The 12,937-nt window shown below is 40.3% G+C and overlaps 2 protein-coding genes across 2 annotated transcripts; one reads left to right on the top strand and one right to left on the bottom strand.

Moving 5' to 3' along the window:
* The first annotated feature begins 2,052 nt into the window (after positions 1-2,052).
* On the top strand, positions 2,053-7,118 carry LOC129378288 (neurofilament heavy polypeptide-like). Its single transcript, XM_055058596.1, has 5 exons — positions 2,053-2,360; positions 2,538-2,866; positions 2,945-3,025; positions 3,906-4,080; positions 6,584-7,118. Exons 1-5 carry the CDS (start codon positions 2,053-2,055, stop codon positions 6,894-6,896), a joined length of 1,206 nt encoding a protein of 401 aa, XP_054914571.1. The 3' UTR covers positions 6,897-7,118.
* Positions 7,119-7,625: 507 nt separating this feature from the next.
* Positions 7,626-8,561, bottom strand: LOC129378184 (complement C1q tumor necrosis factor-related protein 3-like). The gene is made up of 3 exons (XM_055058473.1): positions 8,388-8,561; positions 8,173-8,301; positions 7,626-8,073 (listed from the first exon to the last, which is right to left on the bottom strand). Exons 1-3 carry the CDS (start codon positions 8,530-8,532, stop codon positions 7,793-7,795), a joined length of 555 nt encoding a protein of 184 aa, XP_054914448.1. The 5' UTR covers positions 8,533-8,561; the 3' UTR covers positions 7,626-7,792.
* Positions 8,562-12,937: the final 4,376 nt, after the last annotated feature.

Consider the following 12,937-nt stretch of genomic DNA (forward strand, 5'->3'; position numbering starts at 1 on the left):
GCAACACCTCGTCACACCAAACCAATGTCAAGAGTTTTAACATGAAGTAGTTAACTTAGTGTATTTTAGATGGCCAGCAAACTTGTAACAGGGCTTACTGAATTTTTAGTAACAAAAAATAATGTTTCACAATGTACATCAAAATTTAACTGGTGTAAGGGACTGTTAAATTCCCCCAAGCTGTTTAAATTCCCATCAATACTTTTTAGATGTTTTTTTAATGTTTTTATTTTGCTTCAGCTAAAGCCTTATGATCTCTTGGCTGCTTCTGTAAAAAATGCTCAATGTTGGGCAACGGTGACTTGTTTCAAAACTGTTTTGAAATGCCACGATTTCTCTGACCGTTCCTCACCGTGTTCCATCAAATGGATTGATGCTGAGATTACGAACAATGCAACTATTTCCATATAAAGTGGCTTCAATTTGTTTCAACTAGATTTGATTGTATGGTGTCAGTACTAAGCGACTAGGATTAGTAGTAAAGTTATAAATTCATACATTTCTCACTTTTATTTGTATCAAATTTTTAAAGTTGTGTATGTTACTGGTCTATCACAAAGTCATGGTTTAAAAGGTAAATATATTATAGACTTCTTTAAGTATATTGTTTAAAATAAGCATGGGGGAATCTTTCTGCCATAATCCAAGAGCACACATTTTCAATCTGAAAGCAGAATATTATGTCTTTTGTTCTCAAAACTTTTAATAATTTTACTTATGTTTTTATTTTGAAAGCAGGACTTACTTCTCAAAACATGTAATGCTTGTTCTCAAAACTTCTCCCACTCAGACTTAGTCTCGGCTCGCTTTTGGAAATGCCTTTTGGCACAGTCGCCTGGCAACCTCTGAGCCAATAGAATGTCTACGTGTAACTACAACACCATTTAAAAGATCATTGTTGTTGGGGGATTTTTGCATTATACAAAACACCTGATCTTAGTATACACATGAGACTAAGAGTAAACTCAATAGTCTCATCCCCCAGACTTTCAAAACAGCAGTTATCAAACTACTGATAAGAAAAACAACAATTTGGACAAATCACTGCTGCAGAACTACAGGCCAATGTCCAACCCCCCATTCATAATCAAAATGATTGAAAAATCTGTTTAGAAAGTTAAATAGCCGATAGCTTTGATGTCTTTGAGTCTGGTTTCTGGTCTCAACACAGTACTGGGACTGGCTTCATAAAAGTGTTCAGTGATATTTATATAAACTGAAAGTGAAGAACATTTTCAGGTTTAGAGGTCTAATCCTTCAAATACGCATCGTTCCAACTACCCGAAACTACAAGAGTAAGAGCAAAAGAGTCGGGACAATGTCCTAAGACGCAATGCCTCAACAAAAAATAACCATGAGTTAAAGTCTGGTTGGTCAGTGTGATAGAATTCTCAAACACTCATCATTATTTCAAAGTTGAAGAAAAACTGTGTTGTCACAACTAGTCATAATTGTGATGTCATCAGCACTGTATGTATGTAGCAAACTTCTACTTTCTTGTCATTGCTTGCTACACAACCGAAGAGTTTAGACTTATACAGCGCTTTCAGAGTCGAACGGTGAGATTGTTTTTCAAGACTGATTTGAATAAGTATTGTTTTGTAAAAGCATTTCGTATTGAAGGCAACATTACTCCAATGGTGGGATGAGACCCCAGCCACGGGATTGGAGAGCTGAACAACATCCGCAAGACTGGATAGAGAACAGAGGGAGAGCCAAAGACTTGGCTCCCTTTTAGAAATGTAGAGAGCAAGATGGTTTGACAAGAACCAAAAGCTGGCCTACACACAAAGAGAACTAGAGCTGGCAAAAATGTCTTACCAGGAACTTGAAGCAAGATCTGAAGAAAATATTTCTGCTCTAATACAGCGAGCAGCAATATTTAAGCAGAGCGTGGCTAAACAGATGGAGGCTTATTCAGAAAAAATAATGAGTAAGGAGAAGATTATCGATAAGCTTGAATCTGAGAAGGACAGTCTCCTAAAACAATTGACTGCTGTCCAACAACTGCACTCCGGCTGTGAGCTAAATTACAAAACAGAGCAGGAAAATATGAAAACTGAGCTTCACGACAGAGACGAATTAGGACCTCCAAGACAAAAAGTGGCAAACCATCAAGAACCAAATGAGACGGACGCTACGCCTGTAAACATCATCTCTGACCCTGCATCTATGGATATGGACCATCTCTTAGAGGAAACCCTGCCAGAGGACATTGAGGTACCTCGTCCGTCTCCCAAGGAGGTAAATGATTTTGTAGAAGACATGCTGATCAATATGGAACCAATGGAGGTGGAATATCGTTGTGTGACCAATCTGTCAAAGGAACCAGTGGAGGCAGTCGCCAAAGAAAAATCATTGTGGGAAAGGATACGACACAGTTTGGGACTCAGAAAACCACAAAAGTGGAAGAAAAGCAGAAAAACTTCTGAAGAAAGCAACTAGGAAAAAATGTAGTTAAATTCTAGACATTTGCAAAAGCCCAAAATATGTATTATTTTAGACCCCAAAAAAAATGGCCATGGCCGGCGGTGCAGAAGCGGAGGCGGCCGGCGGAGGCGGCCGGCGCAGGAACGGCGGCCGGCGCAGGAACGGCGGCCGGCGCAGGAACGGCGGCCGGCGCAGGAACGGCGGCCGGCGGTGCAGGAGCAGAGGCGGCCGGAACAGGAACGGCGGCCGGCGCAGGAACGGCGGCCGGCGGTGCAGGAGCAGAGGCGGCCAGAACAGGAACGGCGGCCAGCAGTGCAGGAGCAGAGGCGGCCAGAGCAGGAACGGCGGCCGGTGGTGCAGGAGTGGAGGCGGCCGGAGCAGGAACGGTGGCCGGCGGAGCGGCATGAGGAGCAGGAGCTGGGCAGGCTGAGCAAAAGTCCGGCTTGGGAGGCTGAGGGTTGCCAGCCATGACGGCATAAGCGGCCTCACGCTCCCACTCTGCCTCTCTTTGCAGCTCCACCAGACCCAGCTGATGGAGGTGAGCGGACCAGTACTCCAGCTCCAAAAGGAGTCAGATGGCCACTCCGAGACGCCGGTAAGCAAAATATGGCTCCGCCAATATCTCCCTGAAGTCCTCGATTTTCCTGATGAGCCTCCTGTGGTCCATGATGAAACTGTGCCTCACCGCATTCCTCTTTGATAGGGTCCTTCTGTCATGAGGATGTGTCTCTGTATTGTCGTTTGTTTGAGCCGCCTGTTAGACCAGTTGCTACCGGTGTGAGCCCTGGCTTCCGCTCAGGCGTGCTGCCTGGCCGCGGACTACTTGTTGACTGTGTATTCTGGACTGTTGTTTCATTAAATTTTCACCATTCACCGTACCTGGGGCTCCAGGTACGGTGGCGCCGGCCTCTTCCACCACACCACAATTCCTGACAGATTACAACATTTGAAGTTGAATATTGACAACACAATCTTCGTTATAGTCTGTCATAATTGTTGAATAGTGAGATATGTCAAGTATCAGTGACATTCAGGTCGGATGAATGCGACCTGGACATTAGGTCACATTTAAATCGGATTAGAAAAGAAGCCGACCTTTTGTTGTTCAGACTGTAACGAAAAGGTTGAATACAGGTCGCAGTACGTGAAAAAAAATTTAGAACTGCGTCGCATCAGGCCGCAGTGTGAACGTGGCGTAAAGTCTGAAAGCAAGGGGAAGCATTACAAGCATTACAAGTTTTGAGGAGAAAAACATGAAGCCCAGCTTTCAAAATGAATAAGTAAGTAAAAGTATTACAAGTTTTGAGAAGAAAAAATGTGAAATCCTGTTTTCAGACTGAAAATTTGCACTCTTCGATTGTGGTAGAAAAATTTCCCCATAAATCACGTTTTGTTCATAAATGTAAAAGTATTTAATTTTAGGGTTTTAATATCATTTTACCAACTTATCAACTGATTGTTTTGTGCTATTTTAGAGAGAATGAACGCTGCTCTTGTGATTACTGTCCTTGGCCTGGTTGTTGGTGAAAATCCAGCCATCTGCGTTTTTCCCTGTCAGAGGACGGCATCCAACAACGCATTCAACAGATTTGTTCGCAAACACGTCCTCCAGGCTGCATTTGACACTAATTCAAAGACTGAATGGGAAAGGTGAGTGAAAAAGAAAGAAAATTCAACCATTCAACACCCTGTTTAGATGAGAATCGATTACTGTACACAGGGGCGCCGCCAGGAATCTTGGGCCCCAAATTTAATTGGGCTCCCCCTGAGCAAATACTACAACAGTTTCTTGAGTCTCTGACCCAATGAAGCGTCACAATTTTAAAGATTTGCAACTGCCTCGCTTTCTTTGGTCACAATATTTACTGCTTAGGAATTTTACATGCAACTGTCTGTATACAATACAGAAAATAGGTTGCTTAATTTTTTTTTACTATTATTATTAGTTTTCGCTTATTGAAATGTCCCTCCTCACTTGCAACAGTCACAGACAATGTGCAAAATATACGTAAAACAATCCAGACTACTCAAAAGATGCTATGTAGTTGCATTTTGTTCAAGCTGCAGTACATAATTTTAATAAAAAATATGTTTTCTCCATATTTGTTAAAGCTGTCACCATGTTGTGATGGTTTGCGATGCGACAGATGATCCGTGGAAAAAAAAATCATCTTCTCCACCTGCTCCTTAAGATGCTATTACTGGCTAACGTAATGCAACATTCTGACCAAAAACAACCAATCACAACCAGGAGTAGGGACTTAGTGCTGTCCATCAACCTCATTCACTCACTGCTAAATGTGCTAATGGTGGAGAGACATCTTAGTGTTACCGCAAAACTGTTTTTCTGCCATCATTGGTAGCTGTGGTAACTAGACTGCAGTTTGAATTTGTATAGCTCTGTGCTATACTAACTGCACCATAGCACAGAGCGAGGGCGAGGGAGGATGAGCAGCCACATGAGACTGTGATTGACAGTGCTAAATCCCGCCTCCTGCCTCTGATTGGTTGTTTCTAGATACCACTGGGAGAAGGCAGAGGAAATCATTTTTTCACAAATTATCTCTCATGCCATAGTGTTCACAACACAATGACAGTTTCAACAAATATGCACAAAAAAAGTTTTATAAAAGTTACATGCTGCAGATTTAATTTCACTTTGGAGAGGACGGGTCAAGACGGACGTGGCAACCGATATCTGTCATTTAAACGCAAGCCACGACAAAACTGTGTGGACTGGAGGCTGTTTTTTTTTAATCATTTCTAAAGATGGTTGGAATTTCTGTTGTGTAATTGTAAAAAGTGCAGAGACACAGAAATCCCTATAGATTCCCTGGAATGATGCTAACGAGCTTGTCATTGAACACAAGGGAGCTCACCTTTTTCACTCAAGAGTTAGAGCTGCTTCTGACTGACCCATTTGTTGTTAAGTGTGGTAAGAGGGCACAGGGGACAAGTTAAATATATGAATGTCCTGGTATTTATTTTCCTTAATTCATTAAATGCTAGTGAAATGAAGGCTAACCGTACTCTGTAGCTAAGCTAACTATGCTGAATGGTTGATAATCTCAGTCGACCCACCTCTCAGAGAAAAACTGGGTTACAAATTCACACTCTTCTCTTTTTCTCTCTCTTATCGCTCTATTAAAAAAAAAAACTTCATTATTTTTCTGGGCAGCATAGTAGTCGTTTTGGTCTTAAACTGACTGAAGCTGAAAACGTCACCGTCAGGCGCGAAGCAGGAACGAACCATTTCATGCAGAACGTGGGGGGCGGGGGGTTCAGTGCAAGTATGAATGTGTGCTTTTTGGTCTGTGAGGGTAACATTTAATTTTTTCAATGAACAGAAAGAAATTATAAGTTACGCTACCTAGTTTAGAGCCAAAAAAGGTGTGAATTTCTACCACAAAAACTTGGAAATCTTCAAACTAATATGAGAAATATTCTAGAAAATAGTCAAACATTTGCAAAAATAAATAAATAAATAGGTGAATCTCAGAAATTTCCTTGACAAAACTTGTGAACTTCTGACTTTCAAAAGTTTCTATTTTCTGAAAGTTGAAAATGTTCAACTTTTGAAACTCCGAAATTTCCAAGATTGAACATTTCTGAGATCCATCTCAAAATGTTTGTTCTTGCAAATGTTCAACTTTCGTAGATCTTTTTCAAAAGTCAAAACAATGCCATCTTTTGAATCTTCAGCTTTTTGAACAGAGAAATGTCTTGTTTTTTTCTAGAAAATTTCTGATATTATTCTCAAAAGTGAGGTTTTGGTGAAAATTTACTTTTCTCTTTTCTTCCATATATCCCCCTAATAAGTCATAGTGGTTTTATTAGCTGTAAGAGGTGATTTGCTGCTTTAATTGGCATCCTGTAAATATTGGCCGCACACTTGTTACCAGTATCTCAGTACTTCTCTGATTTGTGAATTAGTCAACGGTTTGGTTAATTAGCTGCAGTGAAAAGGGGAGCAATTTATAACATCTATCCATTTGAATAAATGGAGGCATTAAAGGTGTGAAACATTTACACTTGTAAATGTGTGTAAAACACTCATTTTGTTCATTGAACAAAATGAGTGTACCAAATCTTTCAAATAAATAAACACAAAATTTTGATTGGGGGTTTTTTGTGTTTTTTTTTTCCTCTTTAGGTACTTGAGAAACTTAAATCTCTGTGACAGACCCAGGCAGTCCTTTGTGAGGCGCGGAGACCAACAAAGTTTCGTGGAGATCTGCAACGGCAACGGGAAGCGTCAGAATGGCAACCTGTGCACCAGCACCCGCTCGGTTCAGCTGTACGATCTCAGAATCCGTCAGAGTCGTCAAGGTTGCATCGTTACCAATTTAAGACACGCACTTCGATATGTGACTGTCGCTTGCGACAAAGTCGACAACCTCTGCCGTCCTGTTCACTTTGACAGCAGCCAACCCAACAGACCGAGCCGCAGAGCTCAGAGCTGCTGAAATCTGGATGTAACGCCGAAACGTAACGCGTCTTTGATTGGTTTAGTGTTTGATTCATCCATATGTGGTCTTTGGTTTGGTTTGCCTTTTTAGCTGTGAAAGAAAGTGCATTATTTCTTATATTTCAATGTTTATGCTCATTTTTGTCCTTCTAATGTATTTCTGTTAGTCATGTTTTCTCAGCCTTTGTTCTGTTTTAGTTTATGGGTTTTCTGTTTTTCTGGTGAGCAGAACCATAAACCATTTCCTTGTAAATAACACAATGTGTCATTAACCTTTTCTAATTCCATCAAAGTCCACAATACAATATTCTAGTTCAAGTTTCAAATAATTATTTCATTTATAGGTTTTCTAAAGTTTCGAACACAACTTGACATGTTGATGCCCATCCATTCACATTGAAACACGGTCGAAGTCTGTTTGCCTCAGTCCCTTTAACTATAGCACCAGAATTAAAGGGACAGTGTTATATTTTCCAGGCACATAGTTATAAAAATGTTGTATGTCAAATAGCTTGACTTGGTTATTTAAAGCCTTGAAATCACACTTTCTTACTTGACCCTAGTCATTAAATGATGCACTTCAATTAGGTATTCACGCACTTCAGCCGGTCATGAGAATTATTGTCACTTTGAACGAAAATCATAACAAGTTACCTGGTCAAACCTCCAAACTACCAGCTTATCGTCATTCTGAGATAATAACAATAAAACCAGTAGAAGCAGCGACTTATTCTTATTTCAAGTCTTTTACTGCCACTCAGTGAATCTCTTTTTTTCTTGTTGCTGCAGTCGATCTAGAATATTTCATTTCAGCTTTTTAATAAATGTTGGGAAGTTCCACATTCCTCAAACCGAAGGATTGAGATTCTTCTGTATATTCTGCCATTCCTTTGCTTACATCTGATACACCAAGTTGCCACTGAACGTGGTGTGGAACCTGGATCCCCAAACAGTTGAATTAGATTGCAGTTTGATGTAGATCTGGTCCCCCGGCTGCAGCTGCAGATACACGGCGTTCCCTCCGTTATCAGCGACACCGGGGGGCGATGGGTAATCATGGGTCATGGCGACCACGTCGTCATTCTTGTAGAGACTCAGCATTGTTCTATGTTCCTTTCCGTCGTGATAGAAGAAGCTGAAGAAGTAAATACCTGCAACGGGTGCAGCAAAAATTCCTGCACACAACAATTATGTTCAATAACCCAGACAATAAGCACACAGTTAAGCTGTAAGGGCAAAGTGGATGATAAAAATGCGAGTGCGGCTCTATTTACCCGTAACCTTGTTGTAGAAATTGCCCACATTTGTTAGAACAGTTTTGTAGATAACGTTTGTGCTGGTGTCAAAAGGTCCAAGGACATCTGATTCTCCAACTGTGGCACTGAACGCCACTTTGGTCGAGTCTAGGCGGATAAATATTAAAAACCAATGAAATGAAGCATCGCTTTATTTGTACTACTCTTCGCCAGGTTCCTCACCAAACATTTACCTTTTTTCTTCAGCTCGAGGACTTCCTGTTCGAGCTTCATCAGCTTCTCTTTCATGACTGGCAGAGTCATGTCTGTAACCTGCTGGGCCACAGTGAGGCCGCAGAACGCCACCAGCAGCAAAACGGCGACTTTCATTTTGATCATGTGTAGCTCACGTCTTCAAAGCTGCTCCTTATATGTTCCTCCCTCTCAGTGCAAGAGATCGTCTGTGAATCTTTAACGACAGCTAAATGAAACAGAGGTCAGTCGTCTGTTTACTGTTGCAGTTCTGATGTAAGGCTCAAACAATGTTCTGACTGTGTAAACAGGTCATATTCCTTGATTTCCTGAGTTGTGACTTTGCCATTTATAGAAACTGAAATATCACTCAGGGTTATTTCATAATCATAAACCGTATGTATAACGGTATAGCTGACCTGCTGTATGCACATCAGACGCTCTGCATATGAAAGCAACAGACTGTGCATGTAAACCACACAACCCGGTCTGAATGCTCTAGTTCACTGGCTCCTTGTAGAATAGACTTTAAGGTACTTCTGTTAGTTTATAAATGGTTAGACGGTTTAGCACCACAACACATTAAAGATCCGCTGTTGTTGTACCAACCTTCCAGACCTCTGAGCTCTTCTGGTTCTGGTTCTGGGGCTGCAGAGCAGAACCAGAACCGGAAACATGGAGAAGCAGCACTCAGCTTCTATACACCGCAAATCTGGAGCAATTTTTCAGAAAACTGCAGAGTTCCTTTAAAGTTGTGGTATGTTATTTTTATAAAAAATATGTTTTTTTGTTGTTGTTGTTTTTACATATTCATTGAAACTATCAGTTTAATATGAGACAGAAAAAATTGAGCTCCTCCCTGAGCTGTCATGACCATCTGAAGAAATGCAGCGCGGCCAATTCGTCCCCACCAAAAACAACCAATCACGGCAAGGAGGCGGGTCTTCTCGCTGTCAATCAACCTTATGTACTTGTTGCTCTGTATGCTAATGGTGGAGAAACAACTTACCGTTATAGGAAAAACTGTTTATCTGCCATCATCGTTGGTGCTAACAAGTTTTAGCATTCACCTTAGCAGTAACCCAGGGGGAAGGAGAAAGGGTGATTGACAGCCGTAAGACCCGCCTCCAGACTTTGATTGGTTGTTTCTAGTTAGCACTGAGAAAAGGCAGAGGAGCATAACTTTTTCACAGATTATCTGTCTTAAAATGATCAAATTATTAATTTTTTTAAAGTTGCGTACTGCAGCTAAAAACTATTTGATTAATAATAACTAGAAAATGGATTAATTTTAGTCTTTTTTCTCTTCTAGTTTGTTGTGATGATGAGTTTTTGGATTTTGATGATGACGTGAGTCAATATAATATAATATTTGCTGCCTCTATGTTTTTATCATTTGTAGAACTTCAAATTGCTTTGTTCCTCAACTGTGCTACACAAATGAAATTGCTTTGCCTTGGAGAGTATGTATGCACCAACACAAGTATTGTCTTGGTATTAATGCATATGCAGAACTACACTGCAAAAAAGAAATCTGTCAAATTTATGGTCAAAAACTTTGAAATACCAACGGTTACAGTTTGTAGCATCCAAAGCATTATATTGCCGTAGAAAAGAAAAGAAATTACCATGACTCAAGAAACATAAATGTCATGTAATATTTACAGAAGAAATATAGAAAAACACTGACATTTATTGCGAAAATCTTGTAAAATTCATAAAAAAGTTCTAGTACCAGGAGTTAATTACCCTCAGATTAATGGCACTAATTGGCCAAAATTACAAATCTGGCTGATATTTATATAAATGATGTAAAACTACTTTTTAGCTGATTGACCAAATGAACGTTGAGGATACATTAGAAGGAAAAGGACATGTTTTCCGACATATTCCCAAAAAAACAAATAAAAACTTTTTGGTCTACAACAGCATCTCCGTTTCACCTGAGATGAAGACTGGAAAGGCAAATGACCTCAAAGCTTTAATGTGAAAAGGAACACGCAAAGGTCGCTGTAAATTCAGTCTGATCTTATTTGAAGGTGCACATGCATAATATTTTTTATCAATGCTGTCGAATCCTCCTGCTACACAAATGTTTGGCCTGATTTGACTGCCGGTTCCCAGCAGGGGAGAGTCTGTGCTGCCAGTGTGAGAGGGGTGAAGGCTGCAGGTGATGAAACCTCTGCTGCAACCACAAACAAGTATGTTTTATCTTTTATTTAATTTTTCATCTGAAGAGTTTGAACAGGTCACTGTTCACTTTGAACTCTCCATCCTTTCCCGGACTTGTTGTTGAGAGTCGATGGGAAAAAAAAAAGAGAGGGTGAGACAGGGCAGCAACCGAAAACTGATTTTTTAAAATTTTATTCTCTTTCAGGATCTCACTGAAAGAGCAGAGCGACAATTTAAATCCAACATGTATGGATGACAATTCTCAAGTCAAGAAACTGTGGGCAACCTTGACAAATTATGTCGACTTAAATCAGTAAAGCTTTAGGAAACCATGCATCCTTTTCCTTCCACGTCAAACGGATCCTCAACTTTCATTTGATCAAGCAGCTAAAAAATACATTTGTAATGTCGCTAAATGTGAAACAGCTCAAATCAGTGAATGCCTTTCCAAGCTACCACATAGATGATGCATATAAAACTTTGTTTTACCTTCACAAGGAATAGCAGGTATATATTTGATTAGAAATCAGGACAACTGCATCATCAGCTGGCAACAGCCTCTAAAGTGTCTCAAGGGCTTTTTGGAAAGGTCACATGAGTCGTTGCTGCATTCCCGTAAGCCCTCTGATAGAGTCAAGGTCGAGAAAACAGAACAGTAAATAGAAACGTTTTGACAGTATCAGCCATTTGGCAGGTATTTGCTGACTTGGTTTTTGTTACATTCCATGTATTTATCAATCAGCTGTTAATTTTTAACAATTTGTACAGATAATCTGTCGTTATCTATACAGATAATCTGATCACACAGCTACTGATGGGAAGTGTAATTAGGGTGAATCCTGTGCAAAGTTTGAACCGCATGTGCCTACTGACATGTACTCTTTAAGTGAAATAAATCTCAAAGATTTTGAACTTGAATGTGTGAGTTGGTGGAAGATAAGCTTACAGTTGCAGGTTGTGTCAGTGGTCTTATGACTCATTCACATTCCCAAGAGTTGAGAAAACTGGGGTTCGTTTAGGTCAGCACTTCAAGAAATGTGAACGATGAAGATGTCGGGAGAGTGAGTTTGTAAGGAAAGTCAATGCCGGTACTGCAACGTGTACAAGACATTTGAGAGTATAGAAGTTATGTTACTTTCTCAAACCCAACGTACATTGACATCAAATAAAAACTGAGCACTTTAATTTGAGCATAAAATGTAATATACTCACTGCAATATTTTAAAGTGGACTTATAGAGCAAAGATGAGTCGTATATTGCAATACTGATGTAAAAAGACACCTGTACTAAAAACAGTGCACTATTTTCAGCAGTGTAAGGTCCCTGTGTGGCCTGACTTATTTAATGGCCAGATAGAGGTAGAGCACTGTTGCCAACTTAGCAACTTTTTTTCCCTTACTGGATACTTTCATGACAACATGTGAAGTTGTCATGAAAGGATAAAAATGATCTGAGAAGTAAATCTTTTATTTACTTGGATTACGTTTCATTCACATACCTATTCAATAAATTCTAATATTACTGAGACGTCCATTTAATCAGGAACTTTATTACTAAATGAAACTCATTATGGAGACGAGTTACACACAGATGAATGTTTTAAAGCCTTTATTTCTTTTAATCATGGAGCCTAGGCGTAAATTTAAACTGGGAGACAGAACACAGCTGATCCCCATCACTCACGCCACGCCGCAGCCAACCAGGACCGGCGCCTGGCGCCGCACCAGCCAATCATCCTGAAGCCAGTCACTTTCAGAAGCCTAGCCACCGGGTGTCTGTCTGCCTGCTCGTCAGCCGTGCTTCATCCCGCCACCTCCCCATCTCCACCTTCAGCCCGACGAACATCCTCCAGGCCCACTCTTCATTCCTCCTCCCCAAGGCTCCGCTCCATCACCAGGATTCGGACCGGGGGGAAGACTATCCTGAGCGTCGCCGGACCGATCAGCTGCCCTCGGCGATCCTCAGCTCACAAGTCTTCCGCCGGGTTCGAGCGCCAAAGAACTTGTTCATTAAAAATCTTCTAACTGCTATCTTTCTCTGTGTGAGTCGATCCAGATTGAAATGATTTTGCACTTACAGTTGATGAAAACATGAAATTTAAAAGTTGAGTATTCCACCACATTACATTTGAATTGGACAATGATCGTCACTGGAATGCGTATTTTTATTGATAGAGTGACTGTAATTTCTGTTCGTATCAAGTCAAGCTTTATTGATGGGCGTAAATCCATTTATACACAGATTAAAACACCAAAAAACCTTGTCCCCTCAGATTTTATAAAAAAACAAAACATAATAATTCTGGAAAAATCTGGAATTACATGAATTCAAACAAATGAAAAGTACATATAAAACACTTTGCTAAAAGAAAACTAAATT

The sequence above is a fragment of the Poeciliopsis prolifica genome, unplaced genomic scaffold, assembly GCF_027474105.1.
Source record: "Poeciliopsis prolifica strain line A6 unplaced genomic scaffold, Auburn_PproV2 SCAFFOLD051, whole genome shotgun sequence".
In the NCBI taxonomy this organism is placed as follows: Eukaryota; Metazoa; Chordata; class Actinopteri; order Cyprinodontiformes; family Poeciliidae; genus Poeciliopsis; species Poeciliopsis prolifica.